Source organism: Python bivittatus, unplaced genomic scaffold, assembly GCF_059951505.1.
Source record: "Python bivittatus isolate LINGU-HERP-01145 unplaced genomic scaffold, Pbiv_v1 ctg000330_np1212, whole genome shotgun sequence".
In the NCBI taxonomy this organism is placed as follows: domain Eukaryota; kingdom Metazoa; phylum Chordata; class Lepidosauria; order Squamata; family Pythonidae; genus Python; species Python bivittatus.
The window spans coordinates 19,024,128-19,047,292 of NW_028277058.1; the positions used below are offsets into that span (position 1 = coordinate 19,024,128).

Genomic DNA, 23,165 nt, shown 5'->3' on the forward strand with positions numbered 1-23,165 from the left:
TTTTGTTTTACTTCTGTAACAGCCATGTTTACATAATTGTTTTGTACTACAAATCCTGGTCATAGTTATTGAAGTTGAAATCGGAGTATTTGGAAGACACAAGATTGCCTCCTGACATAATTTATAGAAAAAGCTTTGAAACTAAATGGCATCAGTGTAACATGATCATCACATGGAATCCAGCCATTTATGTCTTATTTGTTTGTGTTCTGGAAGCTTTGTCAACCAGGGAAACCTGAGCCAGAGAAGAGCAGAATAGATCACATGGCAGATATTATTTCAGTAACACAATGATTAAACTGCTAGCATAAAATGTGGAACTATTGTTCAGCAAAACTGCTGTTTATGTCTACTGGAATTTCTCCACAGATTTTTTTATTACTTAATTAGAGCCACATATCACTAGAGCAAGACTTTTTAAATAATACTAGTAAGTTCATATATTTTTTGTACTTAAAAGTAAGTTTTCAGTTGGATCCAGAATAATGTTATTTAAGAATGTTACATTTTTTAAAAAAATGATTATAATAAAATTATAAACCACTGTTCATTTATTTTGTGTTTGTCTTCTCTTTCTGTGAACAGATATCAAAATCTGGCACCGTCCGAAGTGGATGAAATTTCAGACATACACTCAAAACTGTTACTGGTAAAACTTAGTATTGCAATATTGTAGCACTCAATAGGGTTTCTTCCAAATTTCAGGTGTACTGAAATTTACTTGCAAAGGAAATGTTTTTGACTTCAATAAGTTTGTTTGTTAAACCTGTTTACACACATTTGTATTTTTCTTGGAAATAGCAATAATAATGTATTATTTATAGCACTTATGCAAATTTCGAATGTCTAATTTGCCATGTAAGCAATACAGTACACATGGAAAATACCATCCATACCTTGCATAGATGTTCACATATATAGAAACATTAAAAAATGTGAAACAAATGAATGTTCATTATCTCTAAACCTATAGATATTGAAACAGTAGAATCTATTACTATTGTCTAGTATCATTCAGTTAGCAGTATCTAGTGTCACTAGTATTACATAGTGTGGTTTAATAGATGACTCCTTAAGTCATATCACTTTTTGAAATTATAATTTTTCCAGCTCCCATTTTTATGCTTATAACTTATTGCATATTTATAACATGTATAACTATATTGATTCCCAAAGCACATACAGATTCCCCTACAAACAAAATGTATAGCACTAGAAATATAGTAACAGTGCAGGAAAATTAATCAAATATAATTATTTACAATTAACACATAGTAGACACAGATTTTTAGGTACCATAGAAATTCTTTTTTCCAATGAAATTATTTTTGAAGTAATTTGACTTCTATAATAGGTTATTTAGTTTTTACAAGATAGGGTTGTGTTGCTGGCCTCTGGCAATAGTCCTATTTTCAGCTTTTTCTAGTTCCTGGGATTTCTTGTTGTACATGTTGCAAATTATAGTTTTCTGTTAAGTTGTACAAGAACCATATTTTTGATATATATTTGTTGTATTTTTGTAGCTTTCTAGTTCTCAGGGAACAATAGAGACCAGTCTTCAGGATATCAAAAACAAACTTTCTCCTAGCGGCATACTATCTGACAGTTGGACCAACCAGGATGGTACACATCCAAAAGACAGAAAGTAAGTAGAATTCACATTGAGTTTTTAATCTATTATTTAAGCTTTTAAATCCTGGCATGAGTTGGTGTTTAGGACAGAGCAGCATTTCCAATTAGAAGGCAAAATGGTGCTTTGGAACATACAAGGAAACAAGTTTGAAACTTCTTAAAGGAGCTGTACCTTTTCCTGGGATTATGTAGCTACCCTCCACAGCTGTTGTATGTTTCTGGGAAAATAAATGTTTGTTTTAAGTTGCAAACAAGTGCCAAATTCATGCCCCAAGAGCTTAAAGTCATCCTTTGCCTTTGAATCCGAAGCACTGCACAACAGCATTAATCTTTATATCTTTATTTTATTCTATTTTCTTATAGCCCAGAAAGGTTACAAGTCCTACTGAGTTCCATAACAGATATTTATTATCAATTCAAAAAAGACAAAGCAGAAAGAAGTAAGTGTTTTTAAACACTTTTTGTTTTTAGTTTAGCTTCAGTTAATTACAAAAATTTGTAAATCTCTGGATTCACTTGATGGGCAGAAATTCTGAAAGCAATGAGAAAAGTTTTTTAAAAATTGAGTAGAAAAAGTGCAATTCTAATAAAGAAGACTATTGAGAATATCATGGATAGTCAGGAAAACAAACAAATGGTCATAGAACAAATCGATCCAGAATTCTCACTTGAAGCATAAATGACCAGGCTCAAACTATCGTCTTTGGGGCACATTATGGGGAGACCCAGTCTCTTGAGAAGTTCATAATGCTGGGAAAGGTGGAAGGAAAGAGAAGACGACAATCACCAGCAAAGTGGATGGATTATATTATAACAGCAGTGAATGCACTATTGAGAGCCCTAAAAGTCCAGGTTGAGAACAGATCATCTTGGAAAAAGTCTGTCTATGTAGCCACTAAGAGTTGACACCAACTTGCTGGCACTTAAGGACAGTTTAATTGCTTGAAAAAGATTACTTGGCTACCCAATCTGATTTAAATGGTTTCTTCTTTAGGACTTCCTTATAATGAAGAACAAATTCACAAATTTGACAAGTAAGTCCATTTATTTTATAAGAATTTTATGTTTGCAGTGTATTGTGGTTTCTTTGTTTCCCGTCTTCATCAATGTAATCAGGGGACATAAGTTCTGGGAAGGTAGGGATGAGGGGGCAGGGGGCAGCTTTGGCTTGCTCTGTGTGCTGCTCCGTGTGCACTGTCTTAACAGTCATTTAGACTGTGTCCATATAAAATACACAACAAGCAATGTGCGCGTCTGTTGATGTATGCAGAGATTGGAATGGGTCTTCTGTATTGTGCAAATCTAGGCCTCATAATTACAGTTTTTTAGAAAGAATTATGGCAAAAAATACAAATCAGCCATTGAAGAACCAGCTGGTGGCTCTGCAACTCTGAAGGTCTAGAAACCTCATGTACATCAAGATTTATTAAATGCTAGATTGGTAATAAACTTAAACACAATGATTAAGAATTGTATAACTGGAAATTAAGTACCTAACATTTTAAAGCATCCAACCAAACAGGAAAAGGATTAAAAAGTTCTTTAGGCTTTTTGTTTGTTTGAGAGTTTTAGGGCAGTTACCATGCACACCATTCTTCATGTATTTGTTATTTATACTTTATGTGTAGTTGAGAAGGGCTCGATCTATCAGTCTTGAAGGTTACAGTAGTTCATAGTAAAGAAGCAATTTAGAGCCTACCCATTATGATGAGTCCATTCAAAATAAAGCAGTGCTACTATAATTTGCATTAATGCTGAATTATCGTGAAAAGAACAGAATATACAAGATACTAAAATATGTTACTTGACTATATTCCCCTGATATATTTTCTAAATATACATGAAGGGCTTATTACTGAAATGTTTCCTCTTTCCTGAACTTTAGCTATATCCCTGTTCTATAGGTTTCTAAACTCCCAAGTAAGATGGGAGAATTCAGTACCTCGAAGCATTCTGATTCTTATTTCTGTGTGTTACAGGCAGAAACTGTTTCTGCATGCCACAAAAGCCATGACTCTGTTCAAGGAAGAATGTGTCAGCAAATATGAAACTTTCTTAGACAAGGCAGAGGATTGGATGGGGTAAGTTACTCCTTTTTTGAGTAGCATTTAACATTATTACAGCAGCACATATTAACAAAAGCATTATATAAATTGTATTTCTTTACAGAAAAATGCTCCATTTGAGGAAACAGTTACTAGCTCTTAGAAAACTATGTTTTGATATTGAAGAAGAGGTGTCCAAATACCAGGACTATGTAAATGAGGTGAAATTCTCCTTAATTATTCTATAGTAATATTTAGAGAGTACAATGATATTACGTCATGTGCCTCTTCCACTGCACCTTGAATTTTTATTATATGCATAACAGACTCTAATACTATCTTGATAACTTCACTCATCTTTTGTTTTAAGAAATGTTAAAGCAAAGAAACATTTTGCAGTATTCTAATATGGAAAAATAGCCCCAGTCATTATTGCACTGCATTTCTATAATGTAATCTGGGGGATGAGCAATTTGTTTGGAGACTCCTGTAACACGTGATTGGGATCATCATTCGTATTAATGGAGTGTGTAAAAAAATAGTAATCTAATTAATGGGTGTCACCAAGGTAGAATACCAATTTATTTCCTTCAAATCTAGTGATCATTGAAATATATGTTTGTAATATTTGGTTTTGTAATTTACGTGGATTGATGCATTCATTGCAGTTACAAGAAACTTTGCCCCATAAGATGTTTGCTGTTTCCAGTGGGATCAAACATACAAGTAATCCAGTTTATCCAAGTTCAAACACCTTGGTGGAAATGACTCTTGGGTAAGAATTTTTACTTGAACAAATAGGGAACTTTGATATGCCTTCTTCCTAATTATAATTATGCTAAAACTTAAACTGGTTGATCTCACCAGTTTCAGATGTTCTTTCTCAAGAAAGTCTGTTCACTAATTTAATTTGTTATCTATTATAGTTACCAGATTAATTTGCATTGCAGAAAGAGAAGTTCGGCTGCCTTAGATACCTGGGTTTCCCCCCCTACAATTAGTAGAGAATTGGATGTATCCTCCCTGTTCAGTTCTGTCATCTTGCAGAAGAATAAAAGTATTAAATAAATACCTAGCCCTGTCCATAGCCACATTTTAATAGTAACATTCAGCTGAATAAGGATAATGGTTCAGATATTATGGTTCCAAAAAAAACAACACCATTCTACCTGTGCATTTATTTCTTTCATACCTGCTTTTCCTAAAGTGCTTCTATTATAATGTTCAGTGAATAATGCCAGAAACATTCTATAATCATTTTAACATTTATATATTTATTTACTTACTTACTTATAGTATGAAGAAACTGAAAGAAGAAATGGAGGGTGTTGTTAAAGAATTAGCTGAAAATAATCATCTTTTAGAAAGGTCAGTGGGTACATCAATAAACTTTATTTAGAATGTCACATACTAAGTGGCTTCATTGAGCAAGCCACGAAATATACAGCTTCTGAAAATGTCTTATGCACATGCTGAACTTTTTACTTGTATATAAATTGCTCTCCAGAATCAGTATTTCAAAACAGTATTTTACTTCCCCTATACTGCAAATCCATTTTTGAAACTACTGGGCTGATCATTTGAATCTTTCCCATGTAAAAAGCATCCCAGCGAGAAAGAAGATAGGTAATTTACTTCTACACTCCTCTGTTAACACCATATAGTAGTGAATCTCATACATTTAGCAGCATGATAGAAGAGGGTTAGTTTTGTCATTATTCAGAAAGGGTATCAGTTTTTAGATACATTTTTAGAAATTCAGATTTAAAAAATTCAACTGTTTGCATAAATTGCTTTTGTAACTGCTAGTGAATATCTAACTAAGACATTATTTGGTCACTGTGGATTCTTTAAATGCAAGTCATGAACATATTTTGATTGTTAGGTTTTCCATCAATTTGTATTCATGATACTATGTTAATTCTTTGAAGGGACAGAATTATAAATAGATTCAAAACCAAGAGAAAACATCATTTGCTCACTCATCTCCCTATAAAAGCTTGATTTATCATTGGCTTGTTGGTATATTCAGCTTTTATAAGTACAGGTTTAAGAATTGCTTCATGTATGAATTAATCTGCTATTTTCTGTATTATTTATTGTGGTAGGATTATTCCACAGTGTGGCTTTCTTCTAGACACGAATACCCCAAAATCATTCCTGAAGACACTTTTATATGGAGAAACAAAGAAACCACAGCTAGTGGTGTTTTCCATTATTTGCTAAAGAAAAAAAAAACACTGCTACACTTGTGGTGGTGGTCTTTAGCTATGTCTGTAATTAGCCATGCTACACTATAGCATACATCCGGAGAACTGTGAAGTCATATTTCAAGGGAATTATCTGAATGGAATGCAGAACCACATGGGGAGAGAGTTGGGTGGGAATTATGCCTGTGGGAAAAGACTTAGAGGAATTTGGAGTTTCCCCACGCACTTGAGCAAGTGTTGTTCGTGTTTGGTCAGAGTAGGAGTATTTCTGCATGACATTCAGAATAGTTTTCTTCTACAGGTAGTTCAGTAGAGATGCAAAGAAACAGTGGGTTGAATTAAGTGAGCTTGTAGCCCCAGGATAGGCAACCTGAGATTCTCCAAAATTGCAATTCTCGTAATCTGTGCCTATTGCGCATAATCATTGCTGTGCCTATCAGAATTGTAATTCTGAATACCTGCAAGATTACTTAACAAGCTCTACACGCTCATTTGATACCAGCAGGTTGTCTTGTTTTGTTTGCATTCACATTAGGCTGTTCATGGAAGAAGAACAGTCTGTAAATCATATGTCAGACCTAAAAGAGGGTAAAGTCTCCTAGTAATTTCATAAACAATGAATCCAGAATGGGTCAGATTCTAAATAATGACAACAGCCGCTTTTTAAAATATAAGTTCTTGCTAAAATTCAGAGGATGTGCCATTCTCTGACTAAATGCATTTCTAGGCTGCCAGTTCACTGGTAATGTTAGCCTCTTCAGTAACTCTTGCACAAATTGTATGTACAACTTTTATTTTAAAAAAAAGTCTGAGATGTATGTTATCTCTGTTACATATATAATATACTGATATAAAGAAATATTCTGTGTTATATGCAAGTACACTATTTCAGACACATTCAGCCTAAGACAAAACAGACAAATAGCAGAACAGGATGGCTTATTTTTAAAATTGTTCAGAGGTGGGAAGAATAAAAAGGGAGGACTGAGAGCTAAAGAAGTGCAAGCAGGCAAAATACAGAACCTGTACCATAGATCAAATAGATTGAAACTCAAGGAAGAATAGCAATAAAACATATGGATTGATGGAAAGATAGAATATTGCCCAAGGAAAGGCAAGATAGATTTTAAAAAAAAAACACCTTCCTGAATAAATTTTAGCAGAGAGTGAAAGCAAACAGCAGAGCAGCCGCACTGCCCCTCTCCCTGCCAGATCCTTGCCTTTAATAGGCAAGGTTTGTTGAAGTGGTAACAGTCATGGGCATTCTACTTATGACAGTATCTGGGAATTTGTGGGAGCCCATCAAACAACTCTTTTTCCCAACTTTGTCCATACGTAAACAGAAGAAATGGCGGAAAATCCATCAAATCTCCACATCTCTGTACCATTTGAAAGCATTTTATTTCTTTAAAAACTTTGCATCACCTTAGACATTACTTTCCTAGAGAGAATTCTATTGAATCTCCTTCTAATCAAATACATCCATTTAAAACTTCACACACTGTGTTATTGTGTTTTTAAATTGTGGTTACATCTCTAAATGGTTAGTCTAAAAGCGAAGTTATATAATATTTAGCATAGTGTTACCTGTTGGGAATAACTGAGTTATGTTTTTTTATTTAGGTTTGGTGCTTTGACAATGGATGGTGGCCCACGAAATGTAGATTGTATGTAGCTATATATTATACGCTTTACTGACTTTGCACAGCAAGAACATTTATTTGCAAAAAGAATATTCTCTATTTGCATTTCCCTCAGTATTTAACAAAAATATGTAAATATGTATATACTGTAAATATGTAGACTTTTTGTTTTGGTAATGTTAAAAGTAGTCTTAACATTTTCCATGACATCAAGATTTTCCCTGTAAAAATGTCTGTAGCTGTATATTGTGGTGAGCACACTGACATAATTTCAAAAGTTCTTGTTTTGTTTTTGTAAGTGTTCCTGGAAAAATTGTGGCCTTTCGAACTGTGCTATTCTTTAAAAGGTGATGTGGGTTTCCTTTAAATCACCTTAATAATGAATATGTCAGTAATGATAATCTAGAATTGCCCATTTTATTGTGAATAGATATTTGTCACCAGTGACAGAAATATTTTTGGATTTTTAAACCATGCCTATTTTGAATGTGTTGATACCTTATTAAAATTGTAATTTTCCTAATTGGCACTTAGAGCTAAATTCAACCTTCATTTGCTAAATCACAAGTGAACTGCAAAATTGTAACCTTTCTTTAAGACAACACCATGTTTCAAATTCAGTGAATCGTGTTAATCTTCATTGTTAAAATGTTTGTATATGTTTTTAAATATAATTTTAAATCCTAACCCTAACATCAAAACATGCAAATTCAAAATAAACAGTTTTGGTACAGAGCATATATTGATTTCAATCATTCACACATTCTAATAAAATAGTAGAACATTGTTTCCTTTTTATTAAAGTAATATTAAAATGCTTGACCAACTTAAATAAAACAGTTACAGAAGTTTGAACAAATACATTTATGCAGTTGCCCAACATACAGAGTTGGATCCTGATGGCATGCTTAGACATGCTTATAACTAATCCACTGGAATTACTGGGAGTTTAATCAGTCTTGTAGGAGTTGATTCTGACTAGGTCTGAATCCAGCCCACAATAACATTCAAAGTTTCATTTCCAGTGCTTAATACCTGCAGCCAACTAAACCAAGCTAATGACATCCTGTTGACTTCAGTGATAATTTGTTTTCCTGTTTGTCAGGGAAGCAAGACTGGTGTTCTCTGTTTGTTTTGAATCACTCCTGGAACAGACAAGCTAATCTGATACTATTTCAGAATTAGGTGGCTTTCAGCTTTCATGCACATCTCAGTTTCTTTCAGTGGAGCTTATATAAAAAGCAAAACAGAGAACCTGATTTCTACATAGATATGCATTTCATCTGCATTCAGTTTCATTACTGCAGATCCTTTCTTCTCCTCCTCCTCCTGTTGTTGTTGTTGTTTTATCCCACTTTTTTATTTCTCTCTCCCTCTCTCCCTCAGCAGCAAACATAATGCTCCCACCTCCTGTTTTCCCCACAACAACAATCCTGTGAGATAGGTTGGGAGAGAGAGTGTAACTGGCCCAAAGTCACCCAGCCGCTTTCATGCCTAAGGATGGCCTAGATCTCTCAGTCTCCTAGTTTCTAGGCCAGCACCTTAACCACTACACTAAGCTGTTCCTTACTCAGTATTTAATATTTTCCATTATATTTTAATGTTCACTGTTCTTAATTCCATCAGTAATGGTTCTGGGGATTATTAATTATTTTAGTGTACTAAAATTAGGGAAGTAAAAAATACACCTCTTTTCACATTTCTGTTTTCTTCAAACTAAAAAAGCTGAATGAATGTTATTTCTGTGTAAGGTATTTGTATTTCCATTATATTCAGACCAGATACTGAATATAATGACTTGAACATAATGACTCAAAATGCAATTTTAAAATAGGAGCAGTTTTTTATTATAATAGTATATTGCAGTATTCCCAATTCCTACTGTAGTTATTATATGTTGTAAAGCACAATATATGATTCCTTTGCATAAATACAATACATGCTACTTGATCTGTGGTTTCAGTCTTAAAAAAAAATACAAAAGGAATGTTATTATGCATAATTAATGTTAAGGAGCTCACTCAAATTACTAAGTATAAAGAAGAGAAGCTTTAAAATTGGAGTTTACATATACAGTATTCTGTAGCCCGGAAAGATACAGAGTATGTGCCAAATCTGTGGAATGGTAACCTTTTATTCAAGAATTTCAAGGGTTTGTAATTTCCTCAATCAAAATGCTTTCTTAATTTCCTACTGCATTACTTGCAATAACTCCCAACTGGGGGTGTACTGATCAGTTTTTAATTGTCCTATTTCTCTTTTCCATGAACTAACATATGTTTTGTTAAACTTCCACATCATTCTTCACTTCATTGCAAGAAATTTCATTTTAATTTTAATCACAAGTTATCCTAATACACATTTCTTGTTGATACGGAAAATTGCATTGCAGAATTTGGAGAAGTATGAAGCTTAAGAATAGCCATATTCTAATGTGCCTATTAGTGTTCAATATTTAATGCATTTATGACTGTCAGCTTTGTGTTGCAATGAAGTATATTTGAGAGTAAACCATTTTTTATCGTTTCTTCTTTCTCCAAAGATGCAATTTCTTTCTCTAGGATGCAATTCTCTTATCTGAACAAAGTGAGATTTAAGAAAACATGCATAGAAGTGTGCTGGCAAAATCCATTTAATCATTCTGCTATATCTGCTGCCATAAGCTTTAGCCACAAAGTTGGGGTCTGGTTGACTAATCATGGCACAGCTGAAAATGTGGAATTTCAACTGATTTTCTCTGAAACAAATGCAATAAATGTGTTCAGAACAACCTGACTTAAATACTCCCACTTTCACTATCTGAAATGTAGAGAAGAGGACATCTCCCTTTTTTTAGACAATTCATGTGGTGTAAAAACTCCACTGTCTATGTAAAATTGTCGCCTGCAGATACTGTAAAGATGTCCCTCTGCACCTACTTTGTAATTTGAGTACTGTTCCCTCCCCTGTGGATTAAAAACTGCTCCATTCGATAGCCTCGTGCACAGGTAACCCACGTTAAGCAGCTGAGATAGCCAGAGTGCCAGCTATTAAGGAAGGAGCAACCTGAAGTAGCAACTTCTTGGTGCTTCCACCTTGAATTTCTTCTCGCGTGGGACGCCCCACCGCCTATCCTGCTTTGGCTGGCGAAGGGCGCTCGGAGGACACCGTGAACGGGCGCCTTGGGGCTGTCCCAAGAGAGGGAGGAAGGGCGACGCTTCTGGGCCAGCTCCTGAAGTCGCTCAGCCTGTATCCACCATGGCGGGGACTGCGCCCAGCCCAAGAGGCGAGACGGGGCGAGCGCCGGCGATGAAAGCGCCGCGGGCCCTCGCCCCCCGGCCTTGGGAGCGCTTCGGGCGCCCTCAGAAGGAGCCGCAGCCGCTGCTGTCTTTGCCGCTCGGTCGCCGACGACGGGCAGCGCTCCGGTCCCGTCACGCTCGGACTGTGTTTGAGTCCCAGCAAGGGCGCTCGCCCCAGCTGAGGCGGCCGCACCGGTTCAGCCTTGCCGAAGGGCTGCGGACGTGGTGCGACCTCTGCCGCCGCTACACCTTCTCGGCTAGCTACCGGTGCGCGGGTGAGTCAGCCCGCCCTTTCCCGCTTTCTCCCCGCAGACGACCTCCCGTTTCCCCCCGCTTTGCCCACGCCTGCCTCTCCGCGCTGGTCCTGACTGGGTGGAGGGCGCTGCGCCTCCCCGGACACAAACGCAGCTCGCCTGGCTCTGAGCCCTGAAGGGAGGACGGGGGACAGTCAGCCCGTGCTGCAGTCCTAGAGCTGCCCATCCAGACGCCTGAGTTCAGTGGGGTTTATTTTCAGATTAGGAGTAGGATGGTGGCTTGTACAAATATACACCTCGGTTTCATTTATAAAGTAGCTGACAACGTGGGGCAAATACGTCTTTTTCTTATTTTCTAGCCACGTGAAACAAATAGCAACCCTGCATTAAATGTTCTGGAATGCCTCTCCTTTGCCATTCCTTTCCTACGGTTTTCACTTTATTTCTTCACTGCCATTTTTTATACTACGGTATATCTTCTGCTGCACTGTTGCACAATTAATCCATCTAAAACTAATTAAGAAACTGTTTCCACACACATTGAACCATAGATATTTTACAAATAATTTCTAAGCAACAAGCAATCCTACAGGTGGTGGGACAAAGAGCATCTCATTCGTGTCCCTTTTTCCTGCAAGGAAGGGATGTGTTTTGTATGTGTATTTAAAACAAATAATATTTTTTGTATCTTAGGTGAAGTATAATTTTAGTTTCAGAGAGTCTGAAAATTTAATGAATAGATTAATATTACTTGCCCAAATGAGCCCATATGATTCATTTCTTTGTATTTCTTTAATCAGGTGACATATTTTCATGCTGTCACACAGGAGCATTTCCTGCATCTCCCCCAGGTTATGATTTCGGGCTAGCAGATGTTGATTGCTATATAGTGTGAGTGGAACCATTTTATTTGCAACCATCATGGACCAACTTTTCAAAGTGACTTATTTCCCTGCAAGCGTGCTTAAGGCTATAGCTTTGTTAGCATTTGTTAAATTGTGCAAGTGGGAACTTGCAGTGTTTTCCCATCCTGGGCAAGAGGATTGCTGCTGTTCAGAACTGAATAGTCCAAAAATGGGAGCTTTCTAATGCTGTAAAAGATTTTGGGGCTTTCCCCTTCCCCACTCACATCCACCAACCCTCTCTAGTTGGGCTTTACAGATTGCTGGTATTAAGACTGTCTGACAACAGTATATTTGCTATGGGGTGACATGGGTGAAATGGTTCTCACACATTGAAAGGGGGAAAATCGCTTTTCCTTTTTTTATTCTTGATAATTTTTATAGTGCAGAGAGAAGATAATTCTTTTTTAAAAATATCAGGGTATACATTCCATCATACTTCTCCCTTCCCATACACACAGTACAATGGAAAGAAAAAGCTAAGACTTGCAGAATCTGCTTTTTTAAAAAACTAGAAACCCAGGCTCCACTGATGCAGATTTATTTTTTTATTTTTGAGCACCAGAATTCATGATCCTTCAGTATAAAAACCTGTTTCAAATCTTCTTCATCACTACTTTGCTGCTCAAAAGCAAAGCAGAGGGTGTTTTCATGGAAAGAAGAACCAGTGCGACATTATGGTGGAGAGCAAAAGCTTATTATATGAAAATAAACAAGAGCTGCAAGAGAGATGAAGATAGCAAGATTGTAAAGTTGCAGAATTGGGTGTAATACTGTATTTGGTTGCAAGAATAAGAAGCAATAGAAGATTTTACTAGAAAGAACAGGATAATTATCATATGATTACAAGTAATAACAAGTAGAAGTGTTTAAATTACAAATGAGGAAAGCTTGGTTGACATGCCAAGCTTATGGAGTTATTTCTCAGCCCTTTAAGGACTGACTCTTGAACTACTGTAGTGTGCTTTCATCTAACTATTACTGAAAAAAGCAAAGTAAAAAAGAGACCTGAATGTAAAGACAAGGCAGTGCTTAAATTATTATTTGGGGGGTGGGGGGCTTAGAAACTTTTTTTTTTCGGCCTTTCATGTTTATAACATGACACCTACAAAGCTTTCAAAATGAAGGGGGAAAAAAGAATGCCAATGATCATTATAACAGTTGCCAGAGAGCCAATGTTTATCTGTTGCTGATCTTCTGCCGCTCTGGAACTGGTTTTTCCATTCTCCTTTCTCAACTAATTTCTGCAACCAAAATGCTCATTTTTGTGAAGCAGTACAGTTCACAATTTCACTTTCTAGATTTATGGGATAAAGGAGAGTGGAATGGTGTGGATCATTCTAAGCTCCCTGCAAGCAGCATAACAAATAACTTTTAAGAAATATCGACCCAGTATGTGAAATATAATTAAGACATTTTATGTAGTACAGTTTATTTCAGTTGTGAACTTTGTGATGCATCAAGATGAGAATGGCATATCACTTGGTCTCTGTCATGGAGTAGAGTTACAGCAAAACCATGTCATAGATTCCTTGGAGGGAAGGAACTGTGTTCAGTGATTGACCCATTCTTTTCCCTGCAGCCTTGGGATCTCTTACAACCTGTCCTTAAAGACTGGATAGACCTTCATGAACCACATGGGCACCTTATTTGTCCTTTTAATCTATAGTATTACTTCCATGCTGTCCCTTGTATTTAGTTTTCTCTCTAAACCAGCTCCCAAATAATTGGTGACATTACTGAAATTTGCCTTATTAACTGGCTCTTATCATGGCCATTTCAAAGATTCTTAAGTCTGCTAAGGAATTAATGCCAGCATTGGCTTAGCCTTCCAAGGCATCTCTTCATTGGCTGGAAACATCAGGTGTTCAATATGCATTTTAAAATAGTTTATCCTCATGAGGTGTATTTACTCTGCCTTGGGTGCACTTTGTAAAGTTGCAAAAACAACCTTATTTTGATGGGTATTTAAATATTGCTGGCCTGCCTTTGGGGTGCCTTTTTTGCTTTCTGTTGTAGATTTTTGGACTTCTTGGTTTTAGTTTATATGTTTTAAGGTTACTGAATGGTATGGATTTTAACCAGAAGGTTGCTATATGCATTGTATTTTTGTATTGTATTTTACTGTGTAAACCGCCAGAGTCTTGAAATTGCACAGTGTACAAATGGTTGTACTGTAATAAATAAATAAAACTACTCAACTGGCACATTCAGCCCTCAGTACATTCCATCCCACATTACTGATATTCAAATGAAACATTGTATTCTGATTTGGCTGAAGCTTTCTGTCATAGAAAAATGAAGGAAACTTAATAAAAAATATTAATCCTATAAATGGCAGCTCAAAATGAAATGACCATGTAATTGTCTTACAACAAAATAGAGCTTTTTGTCCAATAGTTCCTTTTTTTGTGCAAATATATTTGCAACTTTTTATATACCACTACATTCCAAACTGACTCCAAGTGATTTAAAGTAAAACAGTAAAAAAAAAAAAATCATAATCCTGCTAAAAAGAAAAAAAACGGTATACCATAAAATTCCCACCCAAGGCAGTCTCAGTGGTGACCATCATATCTGAGCACTGTTTTAATGGCCCTTCTAAATGAGAGCAAAAAGCTGTGAAACTATTAACCTCATCTCTAAAGGAAAGAATATATTCCAGAAGGAAGAGGCTACAATGGAGAAACACTGTCTCTACCCCCCAAAATTTCACAAATGGGGGGGTACTTTGAGCATTCCTTCCGGGGTGAGTGATGGGGTGGACAGTTCTAACTGAAAGAGGCAACCCAGGAGATACCTCAGAGCGAAGCTACGTAAATCTTTAGAGGTTGAATCCGGCACTTAGAACTGAATCCAAACATCTCATTAGAAGCCCATGCAGCTGTTAAGGCTTGGTGTTATGTGGCAGTGGAAGCTCTCACCCATTTTGCAGGGACTGCAGCTTCCAAGCTGTCTTCAGAAATAGCACCATACCTATCAAGTGCATCAAAATATCCTAGCCTCAGCTAGGAGCTGTTGCCAAAGTTGTGCAATGGTTCTTCTAGCCGTGGTCTCCACCTGCAAATCCAGCAGTAGCTGAAAGTCCAGCAGAACCCTCAAGTCACAGATGTGCTACTCTGGGAAAGCGCAACCCTATCCAGAATCAAAACAGGAGCCACAGGGAACCAGATTATTTTGGAATGAATGGCATCACCATTTTGCAAGAGTTCAGTTTTAGCTTGTATTTTTCCATCCATGCCCCTACGGCTTCCATGCACTGAGTCAAGACTGCCATCTCGTCTCCAATTCCAGCCAGGGTAGCTATATAGCTGAGTATCATCAGCATACTGATGAAGCCTCATTATGAACCAAAGGATGAAATCTCCTAGTAGTTTTATATAGATATTTAAAAAGCAGGGACAAAACAGCCACTCCTGTAGCCTTCTCAAGGGAGTAATCACTTGGTTGACTACTACTCCCCTGCCACCACCAATTGGTCCTGACCCCTCAGGAAAGCATCAGATCACTGTAGTACAGTGTTGCCTGCTCCCAGTCCTAAAGAAGGCAGTCAAGTAGATACAGTGATTGAGTATTTATGTCAGCCCTCCAAGGTAGACCAAACCTGGAAACCAAAGTTATGAATGCTAATACTACTTTTACTACAAGGTTACAATAACAGAACCTTGCAAGTGTGAATACATTCCCCCTCCCCCACACCGAATCTTCATGGGAACTAGGGAGAATCCTGTCTGAGATGCTTTCTCAAATTACATTTCTGCCCCAGACTCAGAATTTTTTTATCTGACCATTGTCTTAGTTGTGGCTCTTCGTCCTGTTCCTCAGGGTTATTCCTTCTACCCATTACAGTCAGTCACCACCAAGAGATCTAAAAGGACCAGAAGAGTTGTACTATCCTCAAAGAGTTGCAGTAGCCTCCTCCAGATCCTAACATTCATCAGAATGACCAACCCAGTTTCAGTCCTGTACCTAGGCCTGAACCTAGACCAAAAGAGGTCCTGATAATCTACTTCTCCAACAGACTCTCTATCACTTTCCCAGCAAAGAGGAGTTTGAAAATGGGTGGTAATTATCCGGTATTACTGGATCTAGAGAAACCTCCTTCAGGAGGGAGTTTTTCTCCCTAAGAAGTGTTGATAACTGAATCAGTGTTATCTGCAGGAGCCAAGCCAGGCAAGGATCCAGCCCACAGATAGCAGAGCTGGTACCACAAAGCACATTATCCACTTCTTCAGAGCCCACAAACTGAAATGAATCCCAGATAACATTGTAAGATCATCCCAATCACCTCATCAGACCCCATCAGTATGCAGTCCAGTCTAGAGTGAGCATGAGCAATTTTACAGGTGAGGTTTTGCTCGAGCAGGCCACACCAACTTGCTGCTTTGGGTGCTCCTTCCAGATATATAACTGGCTTCCTCAAAGAGCTCCTCTGATCAATACCCTGTGGATGCAATAACAGGGAGAAGTTCTGATGTTTTGCTGCCTTTATCATCAACATGTAGGCACAAACATGGGATCTTTTGCTGCTAGTCACTTCATCACCCTAAGTTCCTTAGTAAATCAAACCACACATCCATATAAACAGGTATAAAGACCTATATTTGTTTTATATATAAGGGTAGATTGTGTGCTACATTATAGGCATATCAGTGTAGAAAGGATTTGACTAGCAGTCAATAAGAAGAAAGCAAAGAAATAAGTTGTTTTATTTTTCAATTTTTCATTTGAATTATGTCTTTGCTTCCAGAAATACAGTCTGCATCATTTGTTTGTTTTAAATAATTTTCTTCTTCAGTTTGTCCAACTGATCTCCATATCAATATTTTCAAATAATATATTTGTGACAGAGAAACATTGCTGGAAAAGAGGAAAATAAGGTATTGAAAAGATTCAGAATAAAAGTATGAATCTGGATTACCTGGATATGTTATTTTGATGTATTTCTATACTACTTCAATTTTAGTACACATTTTAAAGAACAGCTGATTCTTCCATCAAAACAACTACAAAACAAACTATTAATTCTGGCATACATTAGTCATAGTTTACAAAGCAAAATAATGCATAACTTGTTGATTCTGTGTGCCATTTCATATTTAATGAAGAAAACTATCCTTCATAGCAGGCTCTATTTTTGGGGACTTAATGTCAAATACACGTTGTTTTATTGGTAATGTAAAAAGAGCTGTGACTTCCAGTGTCTGTAAGAGCTGCTGATGCCTGGTGATCACATCTTCTAATAAAGGATGACCAGGCACCATGGTTCCTGGTCCCTGCAGGGAACTCATGAGATCTCTTTGGATCTGGTTATACCCAAGATTGGCTAAGCACCAAGGATTTAGGATTTAAGATGCTGTGAATTAGATGGTTACAGTCGTTAACATAGACGAGACAACTGATGATAAGACATAGGAGGACAGATTAAAAGGCCTGGAATGGCATGCACAATAATACAAGTCACCTGGGGCAGAAAAATCATGCACAATAAAAATGATTAAAACCTAGCTGAAAAAAATACTTTAAAAATATAAGAGGCCTTGATAAAATGAAATTATATAAATCCTGTCCAAACTTGTAAGAAGACAATGGCCAGCCTCAGCTTCAACAACTTTGTTCCACAGTGTAGGGCCCTCCCCTGGTCTAAATCATCACTTTGAATCATTTTAGCATGTAACACTAACCAAAGGGAGCCATTTGTAATATCTCAACTATTCTTGTGGGAAGATTGTGCAGATATGATTTCAAGGCTGGTGCTCATTTGCTGCAAAGTCAAGCCATGGGTTATTATGATGTAGAAATAAGCTTTATAATAAACCTAAATCAGTTTCAGAAGCTAAGGATAAAATTAAATATTAGGTTTGGGCTCTGCGTTTTTTTCTAGAATTAACTATCTGAATATCTATGTAACTATTACTTATTTCTGATTTTCACTTTTGATTGGATTATGTTACTTATAAATGTCCTCTATATTAACATCATTATCTGCCTGTTAAAAATATGTTTATGATGGGCCCCTAACATTTGTTGTATTTATTCTTGACCTTATGCTTTCTAGCCTTAAAAAGCCTTTGCTGCTGTAATGCTGTCTTGTTCTTGTATAGTGTTGTACACACTAGAGAGCTTTCTTTCAACAGGATATTTATCTCTTATACTTAAACTGACACTGAAGTAAGAATTGTGACACACCTGGTACAACTGGATACAGAATGTTTGCTTTGTTTTCAGAGAAAACTGACATAGGAAAAACTGTCTTGATTCAGTTGGCAAAAAGTCAGTAAGTTAAAAATATCTGAAAGTGGGATGTTAAATGTTTGACATATTTTACTGTCTCTGAGAGTGAAACATAAATATCTACTGAACAGTTGATACTCTGCATTGTGTTAGTCAAACTTTTTACTGTAATTTACCATTTTAGCTGCAAACATCTTAGCTCCATAACATCACCAGCGTCCTGCTTTTAGTCAAGAGAACGTTAACCAGATGAGAAAAGCCAGAGAAATGGTAAACAGAACCAAAATGTCAAAAGTGTAAACTTTTTTTCAACTGAATTTGGCCAATTTAAATAAAAATATAACACTCTGAAAATCAAATAATCAAAATATTTATAACCATCACATATACAAATTCAGTCCTCAAAAAGGCTTTTTGTCTGTATTTAAGACAAGCTGGGTTTCGAAGAGGCAGAGGAACTAGAGATCAAATCGCCAACATTCGCTGGATCATGGAGAAAGCACGAGAGTTCCAGAAAAATATCTACTTCTGCTTCATTGACTATGCAAAAGCCTTTGATTGTGTGGATCACAACAAACTGTGGCAAGTTCTTAAGGAGATGGGAGTACCAGACCACCTTACCTGTCTCCTGAGAAATCTGTATGCGGGCCAAGAAGCAACAGTTAGAACCGGTCATGGAACAACCGATTGGTTCAAAATAGGGAAAGGTGTACGACAAGGCTGTATACTGTCACCCTGCTTATTTAACCTATATGCAGAGTACATCATGAGAAATGCCAGGCTGGAAGAATCACAAGCCGGAATTAAGATTGCAGGGAGAATCATCAACAATCTCAGATATGCGGACGATACCACCCTAATGGCAGAAAGTGAAGAAGAACTAAAGAGCCTCTTGATGAGGGTGAAAGAGGAGAGTGCAAAAGCTGGCTTGAAACTCAACATTAAAAAAACTAAGATCATGGCATCTGGACCCATCAATTCCTGGCAAATAGAAGGGGTAGAAATGGAAGCAGTAACAGACTTCATTTATTTGGGCTCCAAGATCACCGCAGACGGAGACTGCAGCCATGAAATTAAAAGACGCTTGCTCCTTGGGAGGAAAGCTATGGCAAGCCTAGATAGCATATTAAAAAGCAGAGATGTCACCTTGCCGACAAAGATCCGCATAGTCAAAGCTATGGTTTTTCCAGTAGTAATGTATGGCTGTGAGAGCTGGGCCATAAAAAAGGCCGAGCGCCGAAGAATTGATGCCTTTGAACTGTGGTGCTGGAGAAGACTCTTAAGAGTCCCCTGGACTGCTAGGAGGTCAAACCAGTCAATCTTAAAGGAAATCAACCCTGACTGCTCATTGGAAGGATCGATAATGAAGCTCAAGCTCAGATATTTTGGCCACCTAATGCGAAGAGAGATCTCTTTGGAGAAGACCCTGATGCTGGGAAAGATTGAAGGCAAAAGGAGAAGAGGACGGCAGAGGATGAGATGGTTAGATAGCATCACTGAAGCAATGAGCATGAAACTGAGCAAACTCAGGGAGGCAGTGAAGGACAGGAAGGCCTGGCGCAATATGGTTCATGAGGTCACGAAGAGTCGGACACGACTTAACGACTAAACAACAACAACAAAAGTATGTCATTTAAGAAGACTTACCTTGGCAGTACGAAAAGCAACCTAAGACCTTTCTATTTTATTCCGTTATTGGATTCTTGGGCCAGCAAATGTAATTTGTTTAAGGCTATGGCCTAAGATTGCACATCCAGAAAGCCTAACACACATACTTCGAAGAAAATCGGGAATTATAAAAAGAAAGTATTCCTCAGTAAATATAGTAATATGGTAATGGAGCACAGATATCTACTCTTCCCTGAATGGGAAAGAGAGGATTTAGGACTGACAGGTGGTCCTGAGACATACTGTCTGAGGTTCTATTCAGAGCTTTGAGGATTTAAGGCTTTTTTCCCTTCCTTTCTGCAGTTTGCTGCAGTTACCTCAAGATCAGTTGATAACTTGCCATTATGGCAATAAGACATGATTTTAATAAAACAATTAGAAGGATAGCCCAGTTTTTTTATTGGTTCCCAAAATCACTCGGGAACCCAAGAAGGAGACATTTTAAACTTCTCTGGAAAACTTCTGGTAAGTTTCTTTTATTCCTTTCTCTGGCGAGAAATTAAATTGCAAACTGATTTGTTCATAATGGAGCTAAACTTCTTTCTTTTGCAGTTTTGTTGTACTAGCCATTTCAGCAGATAAAAATATCCTCAGTCTCAGGTTACTCTAAGCACACATACTGTTTGAATATGGCCAGAGGGGGATTGACTCCTTTCTTTGAGCCAAAACATCTCTATGTAATATAATAAACTTGGTTTGAAATTTCCAAAGTGATCTGTTGTTAGGCTTGCTAGGCTGTTAATGAAGAAAAACGCATTTCAAGTACCGTTCTGTACGTAGGACTGGTTGTGCTGCGGCTTGAATTCTTTTGTAAGTGTGTTACTAGTGCATCCAAACCTTGGTTACTGGAAGATTCTAGTAGTTTCATCACACGCCTTTTTTTATTTGCATTAATTTAAAACTGCTTTGCTGGATCAACCATCTGGTCTGTAATAAAAGGGTAAAAAGCTAATGTTGCTTCTTATTAAAACCCAAGATTTACTAACTGAAGCTAATGCAAAAGAAGTCATATGTGTAGAATTAAAAAGTTCTGAGTCATGAATTTGTTTGATTCCTAGAATACGTCATAGTCCTTCTAACAAAAATCTATTCCTAATTCCACAATCTTGCTTTATAAAATAAGGTAGAAGGAACCTTGCCGCTGGTTTTTTTGTTTTGGCACAATTGTTAGATAACTGAATGTCAGTCTTGAACATATTTTATCGCTATATAACATTTCTATGGGTGATGGCTCTGAAGAGTGGAAAAGAAACTAAATACTATTTTTCATTTCTTTCAGCCTGAAATATATAGTTCAATGGAGTTTCTTTTATAACTTCATGGTATTCATCTTCAGCAACCTAATTCAGTTTGCTGGGACACAGACTTTAAGTTATTTGGGGCTTAGATGGACCACGTTTTCTTCTCCTTGCACCCTCCACTGTCTTACTTTTTTCCCTTCTCAAAAGGCAATGAATACTCATGCTTATCTTATAAATCTGTTGAGCACACAGAAATTTTTCTCTTATTTTTGAATGGCCCAGTTATATTTCTGAACTGGTGGCACTTGAGGATCTGCTTATACTTTTAGAAAGGATGATATCCAAGTATAATTAAAACTGTTAAAGCCAATTCTAAATAATAATTTAAAAAGCACTTCCTGTAATAAACTCCACTTGTCTTAGCAGGACTGCTATGTATTTTCCATATCCCACTAAAGATAACGTGCATTATATCTTCCAAAGGACACAGAAGCCAGTTAAAGCCGACTGACATTCTAAAATGTAATGTTTGTTCTTCAGAACCATAAACTGGTAATTATTAAGGAAATGAACTTCATTGTTTTGTTTTCAAGTTGCATATCAGCACTAGGGGGCAGTAAATAATAAACTAAACATGCTATTTATTTTTGATACTACAATACAATGGTTGCTCTCTTAAGGAAATGCTATTTTTAAACTTTGTTCCATCCTGATTAGAACCACGATAGAAAACAGTTCTGTCACTTTTTGGAAACCACTGTGCATATAAAACAACACATTCTGAATAAACAGAACAATCATCCATATACTGTATTAAGGAATATAAACATAATTATCCAATATATATTTTAAGCATTGACTTATTTTTTATGAACATCTATATTACCCCCATCAGCTTAGTTCTCAGAATAGTTTACAATTAAAAACTAATTGTAAAATAAACAATATAACAAAAATAGTAGCAAATCTAAAGTAGGATAGGTTTGAATAATATAGAAAGTTGTTTATAAATGGTTGGGTGGCTTAAGTATTTCATTGTTGCATTTTTCCTTTTTAAAGCTGTTTGCTGCCTAACATCTGCCAGAACTGAAGTGGATTACAAATATTGTTATATCAATAAGAAGCAGTTAGAACAAATCATAGATTTTTTTAACAAATGGATAAAATAAGAACGTGTTTGCTTACTACCAATAAAGATGAGAAGGAGCAAGGTAAAGCTCCCTGAAAATAGCACAGAAACAGATGGATCTCTATGTGATACTAGTATGCTCTCTCCATCAAAACATGAGCACTGTTTGAGTTGCTTGCAAATATCTCATTGTCCATAATTGCCTGATATGCAAAAAGTAACCATAATTTGGTTCCAAGAGAGGAGAAGGAAACAAAGTGTTGCAGGGCTCTAGAATTTTTTCCCTACAAAATCTGACATGGGGGTAGGGATTGGAATTATGAAAACATGTGATGAATGTATTCAAAACATGGTTGCTGTAGCAGACATGACCAGTCCCAAAATACCTGTCAGGCTCTTGGGCAGTTTCTCAAAGCAAAAGTAAGACCTTTTCCCAGACACAAATCACACAGAGTATTCTTTAGCATGGTTGACTGAAGTGAAAGGATTAGAGTCAACAAATGAACTGTTTCCCATTTAGAACCCATACGTCTCCCAAGACATTACGGCAGAGCCTTTTGTACTTTCTAGCAGCTTCTTGGTTAATTGACAAGGAGGCAGGTCTTTTCACTGATAACAGATGAACTTGCAAGGGTCTACTTTCAAAACCATCCACTGAATTCCTATGAGCCTATGATTGGTTGATTGATTGATTATGTGCCATCAAGTTGGTGTTGACTCTTAGCATAGATAGATTTTCTCCATGGCATCTGGTCTTTCAGATTTTCCTGGGCAATACACCCATTGCCACTGTAACTGAGTACATCCACCTTGAACTGACACTTAAGCACCCTTTTACCAGAAAGTGAACAACTGCTTCAGAAAGCTGTCATCCCAACAGGGCCTTTGGGGGGCCCACAGCTATTGCTGCAAATATGATTCTAGAGTCT

The 23,165-nt window shown here is 36.9% G+C and overlaps 2 protein-coding genes across 3 annotated transcripts in view; both read left to right on the top strand.

Annotated features, from left to right (window-relative positions):
• Window positions 1-8,265, top strand: part of TBK1 (TANK binding kinase 1) — a 35,984-nt gene extending 27,719 nt beyond the window's left edge. For both annotated transcript variants that reach the window (XM_088141782.1, XM_007433405.3), the window contains exons 13-21: window positions 586-649; window positions 1,524-1,645; window positions 1,996-2,072; window positions 2,627-2,666; window positions 3,612-3,713; window positions 3,802-3,898; window positions 4,346-4,452; window positions 4,974-5,045; window positions 7,511-8,265. In XM_088141782.1, the coding sequence (XP_087997908.1) occupies window positions 586-649; window positions 1,524-1,645; window positions 1,996-2,072; window positions 2,627-2,666; window positions 3,612-3,713; window positions 3,802-3,898; window positions 4,346-4,452; window positions 4,974-5,045; window positions 7,511-7,562 (733 nt within the window). In that variant the 3' untranslated portion in view covers window positions 7,563-8,265. The remainder of the gene's footprint in view (window positions 1-585; window positions 650-1,523; window positions 1,646-1,995; window positions 2,073-2,626; window positions 2,667-3,611; window positions 3,714-3,801; window positions 3,899-4,345; window positions 4,453-4,973; window positions 5,046-7,510) is intronic.
• Window positions 8,266-20,210: 11,945 nt separating this feature from the next.
• RASSF3 (Ras association domain family member 3) overlaps window positions 20,211-23,165 on the top strand; it is a 57,385-nt gene continuing 54,430 nt past the window's right edge. The window contains exon 1 of the mRNA XM_088141783.1: window positions 20,211-20,331. Within this exon, the coding sequence (XP_087997909.1) occupies window positions 20,211-20,331 (121 nt within the window). The remainder of the gene's footprint in view (window positions 20,332-23,165) is intronic.